The 20,048-nt window shown below is 39.5% G+C and overlaps 4 protein-coding genes across 4 annotated transcripts; all 4 read left to right on the top strand.

Moving 5' to 3' along the window:
* The first annotated feature begins 859 nt into the window (after nt 1-859).
* LOC137196313 (olfactory receptor 52N5-like) lies at nt 860-1,807 on the top strand. The gene has a single exon (XM_067609182.1). It carries the CDS (start codon nt 860-862, stop codon nt 1,805-1,807), a length of 948 nt encoding a protein of 315 aa, XP_067465283.1.
* A 5,575-nt stretch (nt 1,808-7,382) lies between these two features.
* LOC137195082 (olfactory receptor 5B17-like) lies at nt 7,383-8,647 on the top strand. The gene has a single exon (XM_067607151.1). The coding sequence runs from the start codon at nt 7,697-7,699 to the stop codon at nt 8,645-8,647; it is 951 nt and encodes a 316-aa protein (XP_067463252.1). The 5' UTR covers nt 7,383-7,696.
* A 2,811-nt stretch (nt 8,648-11,458) lies between these two features.
* LOC137195081 (olfactory receptor 52N4-like) lies at nt 11,459-14,226 on the top strand. Its single transcript, XM_067607150.1, has 2 exons — nt 11,459-11,756; nt 13,230-14,226. The coding sequence occupies exon 2, from the start codon at nt 13,247-13,249 to the stop codon at nt 14,174-14,176; it is 930 nt and encodes a 309-aa protein (XP_067463251.1). The 5' UTR covers nt 11,459-11,756; nt 13,230-13,246; the 3' UTR covers nt 14,177-14,226.
* Nucleotides 14,227-18,422: 4,196 nt separating this feature from the next.
* LOC137195080 (olfactory receptor 52Z1P-like) lies at nt 18,423-19,969 on the top strand. The gene has a single exon (XM_067607149.1). The coding sequence runs from the start codon at nt 18,591-18,593 to the stop codon at nt 19,563-19,565; it is 975 nt and encodes a 324-aa protein (XP_067463250.1). The 5' UTR covers nt 18,423-18,590; the 3' UTR covers nt 19,566-19,969.
* Nucleotides 19,970-20,048: the final 79 nt, after the last annotated feature.

Here is a 20,048-nt window from a genome sequence, read left to right as displayed (position 1 = left end):
GACACACTAACATCTGATTAACCCTGAAACACTGTAACTCTACTATCTTAAAAAAAAACCTTGGGCAAAGTGGTGGAAGTGATGAAACTGTTTTCTATGTATATACTTAATGTTTCTGAGGGATGTTGATGTGTATTGTTTTGTCTCGTATCATGGTGTAACACATTGCACTATTTACATCAAATGTAAATGCCCCTATCATGAATTAACCTCCGAGAGACACACATACAATGAGTTATTAACAGTTGCCAAGCAACAGTTGACCTGTCGACGTGTGATGCTGCAGCTGATGCATCAGATAAAAGTGTCTGCTGTTTCCTGTTTGGTCTGGGGTGGAGGGCAGGTCGTGTTGCTGACAAACACACACAAACCCCGAGCAGCTGTCTCATTTCAAATCAGAAACTGTGTTTATGTGAATTGAACTATCTGCATTTTATTTAAAAAAGCAGACAAAAATAATGTTGACAGGTGTGAATAGATCTTTGTTGAGTGCTCACTGAATCGGGGAATTGAATTTGTTCTTCATAAATCAAATTATAAGACTCACTACTGTTGTAAAGCTTAACTACTTTCCAAGCTTTTTAAATATGTTGTTCCTAATAATACTGAAGTAGCAAAGCCAAAGATTTAATAAGTCTGATGCCCTCTCTGCCCAAAATTCATGTGGAAAATTTTGTCAAATTACAATTTGCCAAAATGTGTAAATATTGGATTCACTGTCATCAAGTTGTTAATTATTTATGAACCGTATCATCATGAAGTGTTTTTCTATAACTATAACTCTGTGACTGTGTGCAGTGCAGTCGTCCAAACAAAAGTCTTTATTGTTACATGACAGATGCTGTATTTGCAGTGAGATATGGAAAACTGGACTTTAAGGGAGGATATCCTTCTCCTGGAGGGGTTAAAGGTCACCCCCCAGTCTTCCATCCCTGCCTTCACCCTCCTTCTCCTCATCTACATCTTCATCATGGTGTCCAACCTTGGTCTGGTAGTGTTGATCTTTAGGACAAGGAGCCTCCACCAGCCCATGTATCTGCTCTACTGCAACATGAGTATTAATGATGTTTTTGGAGCCACGATAATTATACCTCATGTACTCAGAGATATGTTTATATCAAACTCGGAGCGTTACATTCATTACATGGACTGTGTCATTCAGGCCTTCTGTGTTCATGTCTATGGAAGCACCTCTCACACTGTGCTCATGATCATGGCTTTTGATCGCTATGTCGCCATCTGCAACCCCCTGCGATACGCCACCATCATGACCGACAAGATGGTGGTGAAGCTGTCGGTTGCAGCGTGGGTCGCAGCCTTTATCATGGTGGCGATCCTTTTGGGTCTGACTATCCGCCTGTCACGTTGCAGGCGGGTTATACCGAACCTGTTCTGTGATAACGCCTCCTTGTTCAGCCTCTCCTGTGAAAGCGTCCTCATCAATCAAATCTACGGCCTTGGCTACACGGTGGTCCTGCTGGGCTCCTCCGTCAGCAGCGTAACTCTCACCTACTTGAAGATTGCTGCGGTGTGTTTGCGCAGTAAGAACAAGATGTTGAACAGCAAAGCGCTGCAGACCTGTGCCACCCATCTGGCTGTGTACATCCTCCTGCTGATATCGGCTTTCATCATCGTCATCCTGCACCGTTTCCCTCGGCTGTCAGACCACAGGAAAGTGGCAACCATTGTGGGCGAAGTGGTTCTTCCTGCTCTCAATGCTGTGATCTACGGTCTGCAGATTAAAGTGATTAGACAGAGAATTATGGCTGTGTTTCACAGTAAAGGAGGTCTAATGAATTGGAAATGACACACAGTTTAGGTGAACAAAATATCTATATATTTGCACTTTCCACAGAATGCATTTTTATTGATATGTAAATACTATTTACTTCAGTAAAAGGAGTCTATACACATTTTTTTGCAGAGGAATAACTGTGCATGTGTTAATCATTTCCCAGTAATGAGTTACTCTTTAAGGACCAGTGTGTAAGATTTAGTGGCATCTAGTGGTGACATTGCAGATTGCAACCAACTGAATTAAAAAAACACAACAATTCTGGTTAAAACATACTTATGAATGTTATATTCCACTTCTGCCAAGTCCGTTCAACCAGATGCCACTAAATTCTACACACTGCACCTTTAAAAGTAACAGAATTCAGACTAGTCTTACAGGTGAATGATATTCCATCGGGGGCTGTAAATATTGATGCCTTTCATATTTTATTTGTTTCAAATATTAAAATATTTTTTCAGGAATCATAACTAAAGTATCTAAAGATTCATGAACATCATTACATAGTATTTGTTTTATTGTTGTAAATAAAGGAAAAGGGAAAATATCTTGATTGAAAATGCATCACAGAAAACTTGAGTTAAAGTGAAAGGATGAATCCAACAATTCTGTCTGAAAAGAAGATTAGTAAAAGAGGTTCTGAAGTTTTAAAAATAATGACAGACCTCTATTTTCATTGTCATATACGACATCAGTTTGCTTCTACTGAGAGATGTAAAATTTTGGTCAATACTGTTTTTCAAGTAGAGCACAAAAATAATGTGATATTCATGCAGAGTTTTTGAAAGTGATTGCAAATTTAATGCTGAAAAGTTAAAATTAGTTGCGTGTCAAAACTGATAAAAGACATGTAGGGCACTGAGTGGGGAAATTGACCCAGCAAAGCTCATTTTCTAGCTGGTTTAAACAATTTAAACTTTTACAGTTAAGTAAAGCTCAGTATTGAAAGTACCTTTTTACTAAATATATCGACATACTGATAATAAAATCATTGCCGTGTTGTAAAATATATGTAATAAAGAGTACTAGACAAAATTTTGGACACACCTTCCCATTCCCTTAAATGAGAAAATGTGTCCAAACTTTTGACGGCTACTGTACAATAATGTTCATTCCTCACGGAAAGACTTCTAAGAGTTAACGAGGAGGCACTAAACATGAATGTGTCATCAGCTTTTATAGTTCACCATAAACTGATTTGCACATCAGCAGTCAGACAGATTTTATGATACGTAATAATATCAAAGTATAGTATCATATAATAATATAATACACCATTTCATCATGACATAACAACAGTATAATAATGTGTCATATAAGATATTATTACGTATTATTATTAGATATTACCTAAGGGATAGTTTTTCCGACTAAGGTTAAATTGCTCTGAACTGGATGAATTCAAATGAGACAGATGAGATGAAACAAAAATATTACCATCCATCTGTAATACACAAAGCCTACAACCATGCTTTAATATCCTCAACATCTGAGTTTCTCAAGTCCAAAGTCCGTGTGTCGCAAACTGGTAAAAAACCCAACTGAGATGCATATTTCCAATGCACTTTATACATGTCCAAAGAATACTCCACAAACCCAAACGATATCAGCATATCCCATGTGTCTAATCTGAACATGCTACATTTGTAATAAGGCCTAATTCAGAATATCCAAACAGAAGATGCTGTTTAAATGACCTGTATCAAATTCAGAATGTTGTCATATTAATTTTCATTACATTTACATTTTTCGTTTAGCTTTTATCCAAAGCGACGTACATATGAGACTGATACAACACAAGCAGGGATCTAGTCAGGAGACAACAACACAAGTAAGTGCCATAAAGCTTAAGTTTGGGTCCAATAGGACGTAGATGCCAACAGGCAGTGCAACAAGGCAATGATTAGAGTACATAGAAGCATGTTTTGTTGTTTTTTTTTGTTGTTTTTTTTTGTTTTTTGTTTTCTCTCCCTACAGTTCATCAAGTGCAGAGGTGTTCGCAAAAGAGCTGGGTCTTTAGTCTTTTCTTGAAGATTGAGAGGGACTCTGCAGATCGAACAGAGTTTGGTAGCTCGTTCCACCACCGGGGAACTACAGAGGAGAAGAGTCTAGCTAGTGACTTAGGGCCCTTTTGTGGTACCAGGTGCCTTTCGTTGGCAGAGCGTAGTTGGCGGGAGGGAGTGTAGACCTGAATGAGGGAGTTCAGGTAGGCAGGAGCCGTTTTAGTTGCTGTCTTGTAAGCAAGTGTCAGGGTTTTGAATTTGATGCAGGCAGCAACTGGGAGCCAGTGGAGGGATATCAACAGCGGGCTGACAGGTGCTGTTTTAGGCTGATTGAAGACCAAATGCGCTGCCGCGTTCTGGATCATCTGCAGAGGTTTAAGTGTACATGCAGGTAGGCCTGCCAGTAAGGAGTTGCAGTAGTCGATGCATGATATAACGAGAGCCTGTACCAGGAGTTGTGCTGCATGCTCAGACAGGTAGGGTCTGATCTTCCTGATGTTGTACAGGGCGAATCAACATGGTTGAGCGACTGAGGCCACGCAAACCTTAAAGGTTAGTTGGTCATCGATCACGACACCCAAATTTCGGGCAGACTTTGTGGGCATGAGTTGGGTTGATTCGAGCTGGATGCTGATGTTTTGTTGTATGGAAGGACCGGCTGGTATGACAAGGAGCTCGGTCTTAGAGAGGTTAAGCTGAAGGTGGCGTTCTTTCATCCATGCTGATATATGGGAATAATAGTGGAATATTAGTGGGCATGTAAAGGTAGTCAGTGTCATATCGTCAAGAAAAGATGTTTAAGGGACCTTAGGGAGCTGATTACCATGTGACACTTAAAGCCAATCACCTGCCAACCCCTGTACACAAATGACATGACCTCCCTGCTCTGATGAAGGCCACTAGGCTGAAATGTTAGCATGTGTGTTTGACATGACCAGAATAAACTGGTGAAACTGAGATTAGTCAGCTTTGTCCTGAAGATCTGTGTGTGTGCTACCTTTTTATTTTTGGGTATTCAACGTTGGGAGATTTCGGTTCTCTCACAGGGTGCATAGATTAATTACATTTGAATGAGATGTATTTCTCCATGACTGACGCTTAATTTACAACCATTGTCAGGTGGGCGGAATAGAAAATGAATAAGAGGAAATGGATCTGCCCAGCTCGCCATGTCTGGTGTGTTTTTTTCATTGTGATTATAGATCTAACGTTCCTCACCTGTCCACTAGCAGCCACTGCCAAATTTATGTTGCCCACCTAACAGTCATTTACCTGGAAAGTTGTTTACCATTAGAAATAACTCTCAGTACAAGTAACGGACTGCTCCCTCTCATTCTCTGCCAGAATTTGCCTTGTTCTTCTTCTGTCAGTCTGTATTTGTACACAAAAGAACAATCAGTTGACATCTTAAGGTGAAGCAAAGGCCAATTTGAAAAAATGAGTCTTCAGTTGCTTTTTTAAAGCTTCTACAGAGACCATCTGTCTACAGGAAGAGAGTTCCACAGTGTTGGAGCCACGACTTCAAAGGCACGATCACCTTCAGTTTTAAGTTGAGAGCGAGGGACAGCCAGTAGGCCCTGGTCAGAAGACCTAAGTGACCTACTGGTGATATAGGGATGGAGAAGGTCACAGGTGCCTGTCCATGCAGGGCTCGTGTACGTGAAAACAAGAACCTTAAAATGAATCCTAAACTTGATGGGAAGCCAACGTAAAGAACTTAAAATGGGTGTGATGTGAGTCGTCCTGCTGGACCTGGTTAACAGCCTTGCAGCAGCACTCTGGACCATTCGTAGATGGTTCAGAGATGACTTGCTGAGACAGGTGAAAAGTGAATTACAATAGTCCAGCCAGAATAATATGAAAGCTTGAATAATCAGTGGGCTCAGCATAGTCTTACCAGATCAATAGTGCCTTGTCTGCCGAGGAAGCTTCCATCCATCAGCATGAACCACATCACCTCCCAAGTCCTGCAGGCCTCTCCGTCTCCACCTGCTACCTCAGACCCTCCATCCCCTTGAATCCTGATTCACTTTAAGAACCAATTCAATGTGCTGGTTGACGATTCAGTTTAATCTACCTCATTAATCTTGCAGTTCTATTGGGCACAGAGGCCTAATTAATTCATTTTTGGTTCATTCACAAGAACCTATAGATTACTCGGTAGGCTATTAGCTACGCTAATAGGCTAATGATCCTGACTGTGCTGCATCCTACCAGTTGCTTCATAGGCATTTCCACCATATGACAAGCATGTCTGATGGAGTCTACAGCCGCCTTTGGTGTTCGAACCTTGTTTGAGCCTTGTCTGCACCTGCATAATTCAGTCTTTCACTGTACAAGGGTTCCCCCTTTAGTAAAGCTAAAAATACTGTCACAAATTCTGGGAAAATGCCAATCTCTACCCCTCCTTCAAGAAATAAATGGATGCACAGTGTTTGAGTATTGCAAGAAATCAATGAGTGCAAAATATCCTCAAACAAAAAATGTTTAACAGATCAGCATAACCACTACATGAAATTAGCGTTTCAAGAACTTACACAAGCAAACCTCACACACAGCACATTACACCACATACCAACATTCACCCATTCACACACACAGACATAAACTGATGTTCCTAATGTTCATGGCACAGCCTTCAGGCAATTTGGGTTTCAGTATCTTGCCCAAAGACACTTTGATATGCGGACAGGAGGAACCGGGGATTGAACCATCGATATTCTGATCAGTGGACGACCTGCTCTACCTCTGAGACACAGCCGCTCTCTATACACATATATAATATCTGTTTAATATCTCTCTTTATGCAGCTATCATGAATTAACACTGTAAAAGACACACGTCATACTGCTGTGTACAAAGTCAGTATCAACAGTTGCCAAGCAACGGTTGACCTGCCAGCATGCGGTGATGCTGCAGCTGATGGCCACTGACGCACCAAATAAAAGTGTCTGCTGTTTCAGTTCAGGTCTGGGGTGGAGGGTGGGTCGTGTCACGGAAGGTAAAGTTGACAGAAACTCCCTCAGCAGCTGTTTCATTGTGTTTATGTGAATGTATTTCAGCTGTATGTTGTCCAAAAATAGCAGAAACATTTACAGTTTGTTGTGAGAAGACATATTCTTCAATGCTGGAGTAGCTTACAAATGAGTGCTAGTTGAAGTAGAGGATGTGTTTTTAAAAAAATCCAATCCTCTACCATGAGAATAACTTTACATTTACTTATCTTCAAGCTTTTTTTGAAGGCTCCTTCATCATATAGATAGTTTGGATTTTATTTGCTATGTTGTGTATCTATCTCTGTCATCTCTAACTTCAGTCTAATACACTGGGGGTGAACAGAACTGTGTTTGTGCTGCTCACAGCATTGAAAAATGACATTTAAAAAAGTCAACAGCAATGTGTCTTTGTAGAGAGTCTCCCTGTAACTCAGGATGAGAACAGTGCTCGTTTATAGAAATGACATCCAAAATTCTTTAAATGTCACTTAAAGTGAGTGCAGAGACACTTAAAAGTCAGAAAGTCAGATTAACTTCAGTTCAAAGAAACACAATTCTTTTATCAAACGATGTGTTACTGTCATTTTAATTTGAAAATATATTTCAGATTCCCTTCATTAAAGGATAAGTTCACATTTTCAAGTATCTTAAAACAATAGTCACATGCTCATATGTACATTTAAGGTCACTGTAATTATTCCTCCTGTCTATTCTGGCTGTGAAGAGATCTCTCTATAAATGTTAATGTTAATGTGGGCATGTGAGTATAGTTTTTAGACAAATATGAATCTATCCTTTAAGGTATTAACAGAGTCTTTGTGAAATCTTGTTGCTTTTCTGTAACTGTGTGCAGCTGAAATGTCATCCTCAAAAAAAGTCTTCATTGTTACGTGACATAAAATATGGAAAACCAGACTGTAAGTGAGGATATCCTTCTCCTGGAGAGGTTGCAGGTCACCCCCCAGTCTTCCATCCCTGCCTTCACCCTCCTCTTCATCATATACATCTTCATCATGGTATCCAACCTTGGCCTGGTAGTCCTGATCTTTAGGACCAGAAGCCTCCACCAGCCCATGTATCTGCTCTTGTGCAACATGAGTATTAATGATGCGTTTGGGGCGACGATAGTTATACCTCATGTACTCAGAGATATTTTAATATCAAACTCGGAGCGTTACATTCATTACTTCTGCTGTGTCATTCAGGCCTTCTGTGTTCATTTCCATGCAAGCGCCTCTCACACTGTACTCATGATCATGGCTTTTGACCGCTATGTCGCCATCTGCAACCCCCTGCGATACGCCACCATCATGACCAACAAGATAGTGGTAAACCTGTCGGTTGCGGCGTGGGCCGTAGCCTTTGTCATGGTGGCGATCCTTGTGGGGCTCAGCGTGCGCCTGTCACGTTGCAGGCGGGTTATACTCAACCCTTTCTGTGATAACGCCTCCTTGTTCAGCCTCTCCTGTGAAAGCTTACTCATCAATCACATCTATGGCCTCGGCTACACGGTGGTCCTGCTGGGCTCCTCCATCGGCAGCGTAACTCTCACCTACTTGAAAATTGCTGTGGTGTGTTTGCGCAACAAGAACAAGATGTTGAACAGCAAAGCGCTGCAGACCTGTGCCACCCATCTGGCTGTGTACATCATCCTGCTGGTGTCTGGCTTCATCATTGTCATCCTGCACCGTTTCCCTCAGCTGTCAGACCACAGGAAAGTGGCTTCTGTCCTGGGACATGTTGCCTTACCTGCCCTGAATGCTGTTATCTACGGGTTGCAAATTAAAGAGGTCAGGCAGAGGATTACGGCTGCGTTCCACAACAATAAAGTATCTCTAATGAATGTAAAGTGATACAGTTTGATCAGAGAGCAGAGCAAAATATACATAAACACAGGATGCTCAAAGAATATAAAAATAATCCTTCCTCAGTTGGAAGGAACACAGTCTGCATATATTATGTTGAAATGACTTCTATTACTTGTGCTTTCAAAATTCAGCCACTGTTGTCCATAACATTGTGATAAGCTACCTATTAATAATATTCTGTTAATAAATTAAGTAAAAATTAAGCTGTAACCTTACTGCATCATTACAAAATTCATCCTACTTTTTTACTCATTAGTGGTATTTCACATAAGAGTGGTATATATGGATCGGATTCAGTAATATATCCATAATGTATTTATAAAATCTTACAATTTAGCCTTTTTCTTTCAAAGACTTTATGTGTTTGACAAGCTGAATCCATCTCATTTATGTTGTTAACATTCAAAGAGCACTCTCACAATCTGTGCAGCAGAGGTGAAGATATCATGACTTTTAGTGTTTAATGTGGGTCAGGCTCTAGAAACGCTGGGTCCTACATTTCCTTCAATGATAAACGTAGTTGTGTCTTTCACGAGACCCTCCCTGCCTCCTGACTGTCCATCTCATTTAAACCCATGATGTAAAAAAAGCACTCAAGTACTGAAATGTTCAGAGTCATAATATTCTGTGAGTCTGCCCTCCTAAAAAAAACAGCAGCATCAGCATTTCAGTAAATCCCCAAAAATGACTCACTGGCCACTTTATTAGGAGCATCTGTGCAGTCTAATGTAATCCAATACAACAGCTCTGCCATAAATTCTACTTTTATGAAACTTATACATTTTGAGTTTTTGTTGACATTGTGAGAAAGGTGATAATTCTACTTTATATTTATTATCAAGGTTGTAGTGGGTGGTGTTGGTGCACTGGACTGCATTATATTGAAAAATGTTCCTAATATTTTGCCCCCCTCATGTAAGTTAATTGATTGGACAAAATATTAGGAACACCATTCAATATAATGCCCTCCAGTACACCACCACCCACTACAACTTCAATAATGAACATAAACATTCTTCAACATATGTGTAAAGTTTCGTGTTGATTCAATAAAACATTAACGAGTTAAGGCCAATTTCCTACTAAACTCTGCCCTTTACAAAGTTTTTTGATCAATGACGGCCATGTTTTTAGACCAATATTTCTAATTTTTCATGTTTATTCACATATTTGATCTCAGTCTTCCAAGGCAGAATGCCAAATTTGGTGATGATAGCTCAAAAATTGTAGGAGGGGTAGCGAAAAAACAGATTTGGACAAAATTTGAAATGGTGAAAAATCTGTCTATGCACAAATGGGCGTGGCTTATATGGATAGATTCATCTGGACCCACAGAATCCAGGAAAAAATAGAATTTTGTTTCTGAGACTTACGGTTTAAACATAACATTAAAAAAAATGTAATGTTCGCTGTTATAGTGCCACCATCTGGCTGACATGGGTGATTATTGGTGCCTGAGTAATGGGGGGCCATAGGAGCCTACCTACTGAATTCAGTTGTAGGACTTAGGGTTGATGAGCCTCAGACACTTTTAGTGGAGGGGTCGGACTGGGGGTCCGATGGTGTGGAGCTTGGTACTGGGGGCCCCATGGTGCGGAGTTTGGTACTGGGGGTCCCATGGTGCATAGCTCGGTGCTGGGGATCCGAAGGTGCAGAGCTTGGTACTGGGGGCCCCATGGTGCGGAGCTTGGTACTGGGGGTCCGATGGTGTGGAGCTTGGTACTGGGGGCCCCATGGTGCGGAGTTTGGTACTGGGGGTCCCATGGTGCATAGCTCGGTGCTGGGGATCCGAAGGTGCAGAGCTTGGTACTGGGGGCCCCATGGTGCGGAGCTTGGTACTGGGGGTCCCATGGTGTTGAGCTCGGTACTGGGGGTCCCATGGTGTGGAGCTTGGTACTGGGGGTCCCATGGTGTTGAGCTCGGTACTGGGGGTCCCATGGTGTGGAGCTCGGTACTGGGGGTCCAATGGTGTGGAGCTTGGTACTGGGGGTCCGATGGTGTGGAGCTTGGTACTGGGGGCCCCATGGTGCGGAGTTTGGTACTTGGGGTCCCATGGTGCAGAGCTTGGTACTGGGGGTTAGATGATGTGGAGCTTGGTACTGGGGGTCCCATGGTGTGGAGCTTGGTACTGGGGGCCTGGAGGAGAAAGCTGCTGGTAGATCTGAGGATGTGGGTGGAGGTTTGTTGTGTGATCAGTTGCAGTTCATGCTGATTTGATCAATTGATTGACTAATCAGATTGCTTGGTTGGAACAACCTGTTCTATAATTATATTTTTATTTAGGATGTGATCAAAGTCAGAGAGGACTAACATCCTGGAATACTACTGTGCACAGTGGTTGAGGAGCGTTAACTTCTATGAAGAACGTAACTTCTACTTCATTGAAGCTGAACAAAGTTGAATGAAACTTAAAAACATCATTAATTTATTTGGCTTTGAAGAGATAAAAAAGTGTTGAAGTGGGGGAACATCCAGCTTTGGATGATGTAATAGACTTGTGAACTTGTTCACGTCAACTTCCTTTCAATCTCAGCCTGTCGTTTTTGTAAGAAATGCATTCTCATCAGGCTACTTCTAGATGGAAGTAAACTGAATTTTTGTTCTTTTAGAGCAGTGGTCCACCAACAAGCAGCTCCAAAGGTTCATCTCAAAAGGAGCATCCTGGTTCCTGTTGATACAGACCCTTGTGTTTTTCACAGAACTGTAACGCTGTAACCAAGCAACCAACCAAACAACCAGTCAATGTGTTTTTTTTTAATAAGGTTTGAAAAAGAATTAAAATTCATGTCCCTTACATCCAATATGCCCTCTAACATACAAACAGACAGCAGGTCAGTCCTGAGTGCGCCTATTTCTGTAATACCTGGATTACATACTACCACTTTATTACCATAACACCTGAAAGGAGGGGGGGGGGGGACAAAAGTCTTGTCTCCACTATTCCGGCGCCAGTGAGTGAAGGTCTATAGGCCCACAGAGCACCAAGTGACCAGGAACGTTGTTGCCATGAGAACCACAGGTCGCTCAATCACCTTTTAAAAAGTGTCTGCCAGTCGACCTCTGCTCTGGCTGGAGGAGGTTCACGTCAACAGAGGTAAATCTGACACATACACTCGTATCGTCTCACCATCATGTTCTATACTGTTCACTGAATATTGAATGTACTGTATGTGATATGTTGATAATACTAACAGCAATGAAATGTTAATACTGATGAACTAATTAAAACGTAGTTTGGAAAAGAATCCAAAATGAATTGAATGAAAGCAGGAATGTTTTACTGCAATAATGAGTGTTTGAAATAACAGCTGCTTTGTATTATATGTTCATATATGTTCCATAAAAAGTATGAATATTATCTGTTTGGCTAAAAGGGCAAAAACCTTTAACAGTGCAATCTAAATATTGATGAAAAATTGAGCCAAAATTAAAACATACAACATGAAACAAAGATCTGTGAAGTATATATTATATATTACTCCTTACTATAAGACATTTTTACCAACAGCATGTTGTTGACTGTTTGAATGTTTATGGAAATGTTTTCAACCTTATTTAGTCTTGCAAGTGAGTCGTAGTAGTAATAATCAGTAATAGTTTGTTTTTAGGATATCAAGTTTGTTTTCATTGAAGCAGGCACAGCTGCCTGATCTGTAACTACTGATATTTACTGTTTGCACATGAATATTGGCCTTCCAGTAGAACAACGTGAATCACTTTCATAAAGATAAAAAGCTGCACAACATTGTCAGCACACAGGTAGAACTTGTAATAATATGTTCATGATCTTGACCCGAAGATTTGTATATTTGAAGCCGGTTTCATTTCCAGTGTAGGTTTGAATATTAAAGTGAAGGCAGTTTTCTTTTCATTTTAAACCATCGGATTTGATGTTATAATTTTGATTTTACATGCACAGTGACAGTACTGAGACCAAACCTAAAGTGACTCTATTCTTTAACGTTTTAGCACCTACAAGTGAACTGCTGCTATTAACTGGCAACCTTAAATTATCTCCAAAATGTTGGTTAGACTTTAATGCAACCTTCACATTTATACTGAGTGACTTTTGGTGGAGGGATCAGATACAGTGAGGTTAACAGAATTGTAAATATGAATATTAAAGATTTTTACTGGGAAACAAATGGACAGATGTATAGATTTACATTAAAAGAACAAATGTGAGAAAACTCCCATTTGTATGCTGTTCTGCTCTGTTTTCAGGTCACTGCTTCTATCTTATATATTTTGGTTTGATTTCAGTATAAATTCCAATGTTTGTCATTTGATGACTATAATATATATATACACACATATGATCAATGTAAAATAATTGAACAGAGAAAATGATGTTCAGTTGTTCATTTATTATTCCACCATATTCAGGATGAGAATAGTAAGATTGTGTTTGATTAGATATTTAGAGGTTACTTCATACTGTATTTTTGTATTTTTTAACTTAATTACCAGCTCACTAATTATCATTACTATCACTATCACTTTGACAAATTAGGTTTTAGTAACATATCCAGTGTTGATTGAATTCTCTGTCTATGATCCTCTCTAGGATCCTCCCTCTGCACTATGGAGAACGAGACTTTCAATTTAGATATTCTACAGCTGGAGGGGTTAAAGGTCAGCCCCGAGGCCTCCATTCCCGCCTTCGTCCTCCTCCTCCTCATCTACATCTTCATCATGGTGTCCAACATCGGCCTGGTAATCCTGATCTTCATGGAGTCGAGCCTCCATGAGCCCATGTACCTGCTTTTCTGCAACATGAGTATTAACGATGCATTCGGTGCCACGACCATCATTCCCAGCGTACTGGGTTATATTTTTACACCTATTGCACAGCGTTACATTCATTATTATGAGTGTGTCATTCAGGCCTTCTGTGCTCACTTTCATGTAGCCATCTCTCACACGGTACTCACTATCATGGCCTTCGATCGCTACGTGGCCATCTGCAACCCCCTGCGATACGCCACCATCATGACCAAGCGGATGGTGGTGTCGCTGTCGGTGGGGGCCTGGGGGACGGCTTTCTTTTTGGTTGCAATCCTCGTGAGCCTCAGCGTCTGCCTATCACGCTGCAGACGGGCTGTACACAACCCGTTCTGCGACAATGCCTCCTTGTTCAAGCTGTCCTGTGAAAATGTTCTCATCAACCACGTTTATGGCCTCGGTACCGGCGTGGCCATAATGTGCGGCTCTCTTTCCAGCGTGACGCTTTCCTACTTGAGGATCGCCATGGTGTGTTTGAGTAGTAAGAACAAAGCTCTGAACAGCAAAGCGCTGCAGACCTGCGCCACCCACCTGGCTGTGTACATCCTCCTGCTCTTTTCAGGCAACATCATCATCATCCTCCATCGTTTCCCGAACTTATCAGACCACAGGAAGGTAGCGTCTGTCTTGATCCACGTGGTTCCTCCTTCAGTGAACGCTATTATCTATGGACTGCAAATCAAAGCACTCAGAGAGAGAATTGTTATTGTGTTAACAGGGAAAAAATGACTGTGACATGCTGAGGTGAAACGACAAAATGAAATAAATTGTAAATACATGTTGGTGTAATACTGAAGTACTAGTGAAATGTACAGTTATGCGATTAGAATACCTGCTCTCTCTCTATCTAGTGTTGAGTTTCAGTAGCTGTTTCTGCTTCTGATCAGGTTCCCAAATGAAAAATTAATATCGCCCCCATCTTTCTCCCATTTATTTGCAATGTGCAGATATTCAGGCAGCAGACTTTTCATTTTTAGCCACAAAGATCCACATGTTGTGCACACAACTTACCGACTTTGGATGAGTTACTGTCTTGTCAACACAACACATGGATCTTAGCACATAAATTGTGCACACAAGGTTTTTAAAAAAATCTATCAGGACTAGGACTTATTTTACAAAAATGCTGTCATACCCAAACCTTCTCTTTTAAGAACTGGATGAGAAGCATGTGCTGAAATTACTTTCTAATACTATAAATAGTAATTACAAATAAACCTATAAAATGTCACGATTATATGTAAGATCTTATCCTGTAAGAATCTGACTTACAGAAAAAAAACCTCTTTGCACTTTTTTCATGTTATCTGTAAGAGTGTTATTGCTGATGTAAACAAGTCTTAACCATAGCCGGAAAATATTAAAACTTTAGCTTGAGCAGCTACCTATAGTCTCTATTAAAAGAGATGTCAATCATTTTGGAGTGATAACTGCTTCTGTTTATGCTAATATGTTAAAAGTATTTAAAAAACGGAATAAACTTTATTACTTTAACATTTCATTGCTACAAATGCTCAATGGAAATTAATCCACTAGATGTCATAATAGTTGTAAGTACAGTAATACACCTCTTTGTACCAAAGTATTACAATATGGATGTGTCTTCACTGTATATTAATCAAAAAGAGGAAGGATCACTGTACTTCATTGTTTCCTACAGCAGGTTATCAATATGTGTAATAATAAAGAATAAAATATTTATACTTTTGTCTATAAGTTGTCTGTCTTTATTTATTATGAATAGACCTGCAATTGTTTTAAGTACATTTTAAATCATGTATTGAATAAGAATCTCTGCAATCTTTACTGAATCTATTTTAACTTTAGCTTAGTTTAGCTTTTAAAATATATAGATAACACAAGTTATAACTTAATGTTTAAGAACAAAAACTTTTGCATGTCATATTTTTTAGTTATTTGATTAAAAGACCTTTATCACTCTTCAAGTCTCCCATTCGTGTTTTAGAAATATCAATTTATTTTGCACAAAGCAATTTAAATTTGACAGACAGAAACTCACTGTGTACAGAATTTAACCATTATTTATCAGTCTGATTTTAAATTTGATGCCTTTATTGAATATTCTGTAAATTCACTATTTAGACTAAAAAAATTTTTACTGAGAACTTGACATTAAAATAAATTGTACAAGGTATTGTAGTACAGTTAAGCTCACATTTAAGATAGTATGTTGTATACCAAACATTACTATCATGAATAGGAGGGACAGTAGGAACTGAAGTTACAGGTTGTTGTGGCTAGCTAGCTGGCTAGTTATTTAACGCTAATGCTGTGAATTGGTCGACTCAATCCTCTGACCGACTTTGACAATGAAAATCCTGCAAGAGGGTATTCAGTATTTGAGTTAGCACCAGTTAGCTATAGCATTATATTACAGTATTATAAGGAAAATGTGTCTAAAATTAGCCTTTAGTTCTTTCTAATGTAGTTTAGCTCAGATGCTTACATGCAATAACATACTTAGATAAGTATATGTCAATGATAAATCGATTATTGGTTAATCAGTATCCGCATTTTATCAGTCAAACATTTTTCAACTGACGACATAGAAGAACCGGAGCGGCTCGCTTTGAGCTTCAAAACCGCTCTTCAGAAACCAACGGGTGACGTCACGGTAAATACGTCTACTATGTTTAATTGCTTTATTGTCTTCATCACATCCAGTATGTGCTGCACTGTTTCATTTGAATGAATCCCTCATGGGTTCAAAATTTGAATCCCACATGGTGAACATCAACTCCATCAATGGTGAAGAAAACATTTACATCATTACAGAATGTTAATTTATTTTATTATGTTGGTTCTTGCTTACAAAAGTCAGCCATATCTTAATGATCATAACTTGAATGTTTTCATCATTGGTCATTGCTAATAAAATGGTGACAGGAGATAAAATGTCTCTGAGTTTAGTGAATCCAGATGTTTTAACAAAGTGGAATCAGATCCAGAACGGAGCCAACATGTTGTATCTCAAACATGTAAATAAAAAAAACAACAGAGCTGAGCTGATACAAACACTGACAACATACTGATGCCAAGTTGACAGCAACAGTTGCCTGGTGACAAACTGTTGAGCAACGCAACAAAGAACAGAGTAACAGGTGCCGCTCTGCCAGTTTATAAAGCCATCTGTCAGCCCACCTCTGGTCTGGTTGGAGGAGGTTCACATCAACGGAGGTAAACCTGACACACACTCACACATACACATCTATGTTTTCCACTGTCCACTGAATGTGTGATGTATGTTGTATGTTTTGTGAAGAAAAAAACACCTAAAACAGTGAAATGCGACTGTAATCTGATGGCAAATTGGAAAATAAAACAAAAATCCAAAAATGAAATGTCAGAAACAATTAAGTTCATATTGAATGCTTTAAAGCTACTTTGTATAAAATATCCATAGTCATTAAATACAATATTAATATTTTGTGTTGTTGGAAATCTAACTTGATGATTGAAAATATGGACCACATTTAAACACCAAAGGGAAAAATAATTCATAATATTTATTTACAGGAGGCAGTGACTTGGTTGTAATGACTACATTACTACCGAAATGATCTATTGTCAGTCTTGTGTGTTCTAGTATGTTTATTTCAGCCTTTATTTATTTCATTTATTTTTTAATATTCTCTGAACAGGAGAATTGGCCTTCTGGTGGACCTGCAGGTGTGTTTCTGTGTTAAGAGCAAGAAGTGAAAACATAATTTGTGTTGCCTAAACTTTTACTTTACACACAAAAGTAGGTTTTCATCACCAAGGAATAAAACACATGGTGGGTTTAGGAAAACTCTGGATGAAACTAAAAATAAGACTTTCTCTTGGTTCATACAGTTAAAATAACTTCATCAGGTGCAGCGTTGATGATTTCTGTTGAAAGTGTCTGAGTTTGGATTTCAACATTTGTTTATTTAAAGCCTGTTTTCTTTCTAATGTAAGTTTAGAAAGCAGTGTGAAAGTGAAGGCTGCTTTGCTCTGGTGAGCAAAATAGATTATATGTGACTGATGCTGATAAGAGATGTGACTGTACTGTTTTATATTTTAAGACCTACAAGTGAAATTACTTTATTGTGTTCAGCACCGGTCAAAAGTTTGGACACACCCATTCACTTGAATATGAAAGGTGCTTTATATGTGCATACTAACTCATACATTTAAGCAGCAAGAAGTGTCTGAACAGATGTGAAATTAAACTAAAAGAGTAACAGTCAGATTGTCAGATTCAGTGAGGAGAGACGGCGACATCAGGTAAAGAAATGTTCATTAGACGTGAGAAAATATAAATCAACCACCATCACCACTGCTCTACAAGTTCATCTAAATTTGTTTGTATTTATCTCCGTCACACAAACTGCAGCAAGACTAAAACGGAGGATATAAATATATCAATTCGTTTTCCATTGTTGTATGATTTTACATGATTATGATTTTTTGTTTCTAAACATGTAAACATGGAAATAATTGGACGTATAAGTGAATTTACATACAAAATAGCAGAACAAACGTGCATTGCAGTCTAGATTTTACATCATTTGAATTAAAATCTAATAAGGGATGTGGGATTGTTTGTTTGTGTTGCCATGGAGATGCCAATGTTAATCAAATCTGATCAAACCTCACCTACACAGTCCTGATGGAGCAGATTAGGTTAATTTTTGAGTTTTACATTCATAATATAAAATAACTGAGGATTTTTTTTCCCCAAACTTTGACTTTGATTTTGGCTTCAGCCATAATTTATTTAATGTTATAAAGAGAAAAAGGTACAAAGTAAAGACAATGGAATTAAAATAGGGTTAGGGTTATGGTTAGGGTTAGGGTTAGGGTTAGGGATAATAATAAAAAAAATATTTTATTCATTTTTTGTTCTTTACATTTTGCCACTCAGGCTCTGTTTGACCTTTGTCTTTGAAGTCAAAACTGTAGAATATTTAGAGATTATTTTACACTTATGTAAGTATTTCTTTTTTCTTTTTTTTTTAACATGTTGCAATCATGAACCAGCTCATGAATTATTGCTGTCATCTCTATAAACACCATCAGTCTGACAGATTGGGTTTTAATAATAAACACAGTCAGAATTCTCTGTCTATGATCCTCTCTAGGATCCTCCCTCTGAAGTATGGAGAACGAAACCTTCAATGCAGATATTATATTCATTGAGGGGTTAAAGGTCATCCCCGGGTCCTCCATACCCGCCTTCGTCCTCCTCCTACTCATCTATATCTTCATCTTGGTGTCCAACATTGGCCTGGTAGTCCTGATTACCATGGAGAGGAGCCTCCATGAGCCCATGTATCTGCTCTTCTGCAACATGAGTATTAATGACGTTTTTGGGGCCACGGCCATCATTCCGAGCTTGCTAAGTAATGTTTTTACTCCAATCACAGACCGGTACATTCATTACATAGACTGTGTTGTTCAGGCTTTTGCTTCTCACTTTCATGCAGGCACCTCTCACACGGTGCTCATGATCATGGCGTTTGATCGCTACGTGGCCATCTGCAACCCCCTGCGATACGCCACCATCATGACCAACAAGATGGTGGTGAAGCTGTCGGTGGGGGCCTGGGTGGCGGCCTTCATCTCTGTTGCGATTCTTCTTGGCCTCGCTATCCGCTTGACGCGCTGCAGGCGGGTTATAATCAACCCCTTCTGTGACAACGCTTCCTTGTTCAAACTGTCCTGCCAGAACCTTCTCATCAACCACATCTACGGCCTTGGCAGCGCCGTGGTCATCCTGGGATCCTCCCTCGGCAGCATAATGCTCACCTACCTGAGGATCGCCATGGTGTGTTTGAGCAGTAAGAACAAGGTGCTGAACAGCCGGGCGCTGCAGACCTGCGCCACCCACCTGGCTGTGTACCTCATCATGTTGGTTTCCTGCTTCACCCCCATGATCATGCACCGTCACCCTGAGTGGGCGGACAACGGGAAAGTGGCGTCAGTCATGTTTCATGTCGTCCCTCCGGTCCTGAACCCCATTATCTACGGGCTGCAGTGTAAAGATCTCAAACAGAGGATTGTTGCCTTGTTTCACAAGAATAAAGTCATGGATGGGAAAAGTGCTGCAAGGGGACGAACCTTCCACAAATAACTCCTTAACTGCACACATCTAATGCAGAGGTGTCATCAGCAGAATACCTTTGTTTTCTATGCATATTTCTGCTAAATATGAACAATTTCACAGGATTTTAAGGTATAAATGTGTTTGTTGGAGACATTGGTCACATATGTTGTAAAAGCTGATAGGACTGTGAGGAAATGTTTGCAGAACTGTGTGAAACAGCATTATTTTAGTTAAATTATGCTAGTTTTATTAAGATCACAACTGAGATCAACCTCTATTGCTATTTTCTGAATTTTAAAGGTTTTGACTAGTCTAGTCTTGACTTACCAGTCACATTTTCATGACACATTTTCATATATTGAAATGTTATTCACATAGATTTCAGTTGATAAAGCTTGTTTGATTGCGGGTTAATTGTTACTGTATTTCGTGCAAGACCCTACTTTCCCAGAAGTATTAGATATTATGCCTTGCATTTTTGAAATCACACTGTCTTTGTTTGTTTTAATA

Source organism: Thunnus thynnus, chromosome 13 (assembly GCF_963924715.1).
Source record: "Thunnus thynnus chromosome 13, fThuThy2.1, whole genome shotgun sequence".
In the NCBI taxonomy this organism is placed as follows: domain Eukaryota; kingdom Metazoa; phylum Chordata; class Actinopteri; order Scombriformes; family Scombridae; genus Thunnus; species Thunnus thynnus.
Note: the sequence above shows the minus strand (reverse complement) of the source record. Positions and strands in the feature narration are given on the sequence as shown.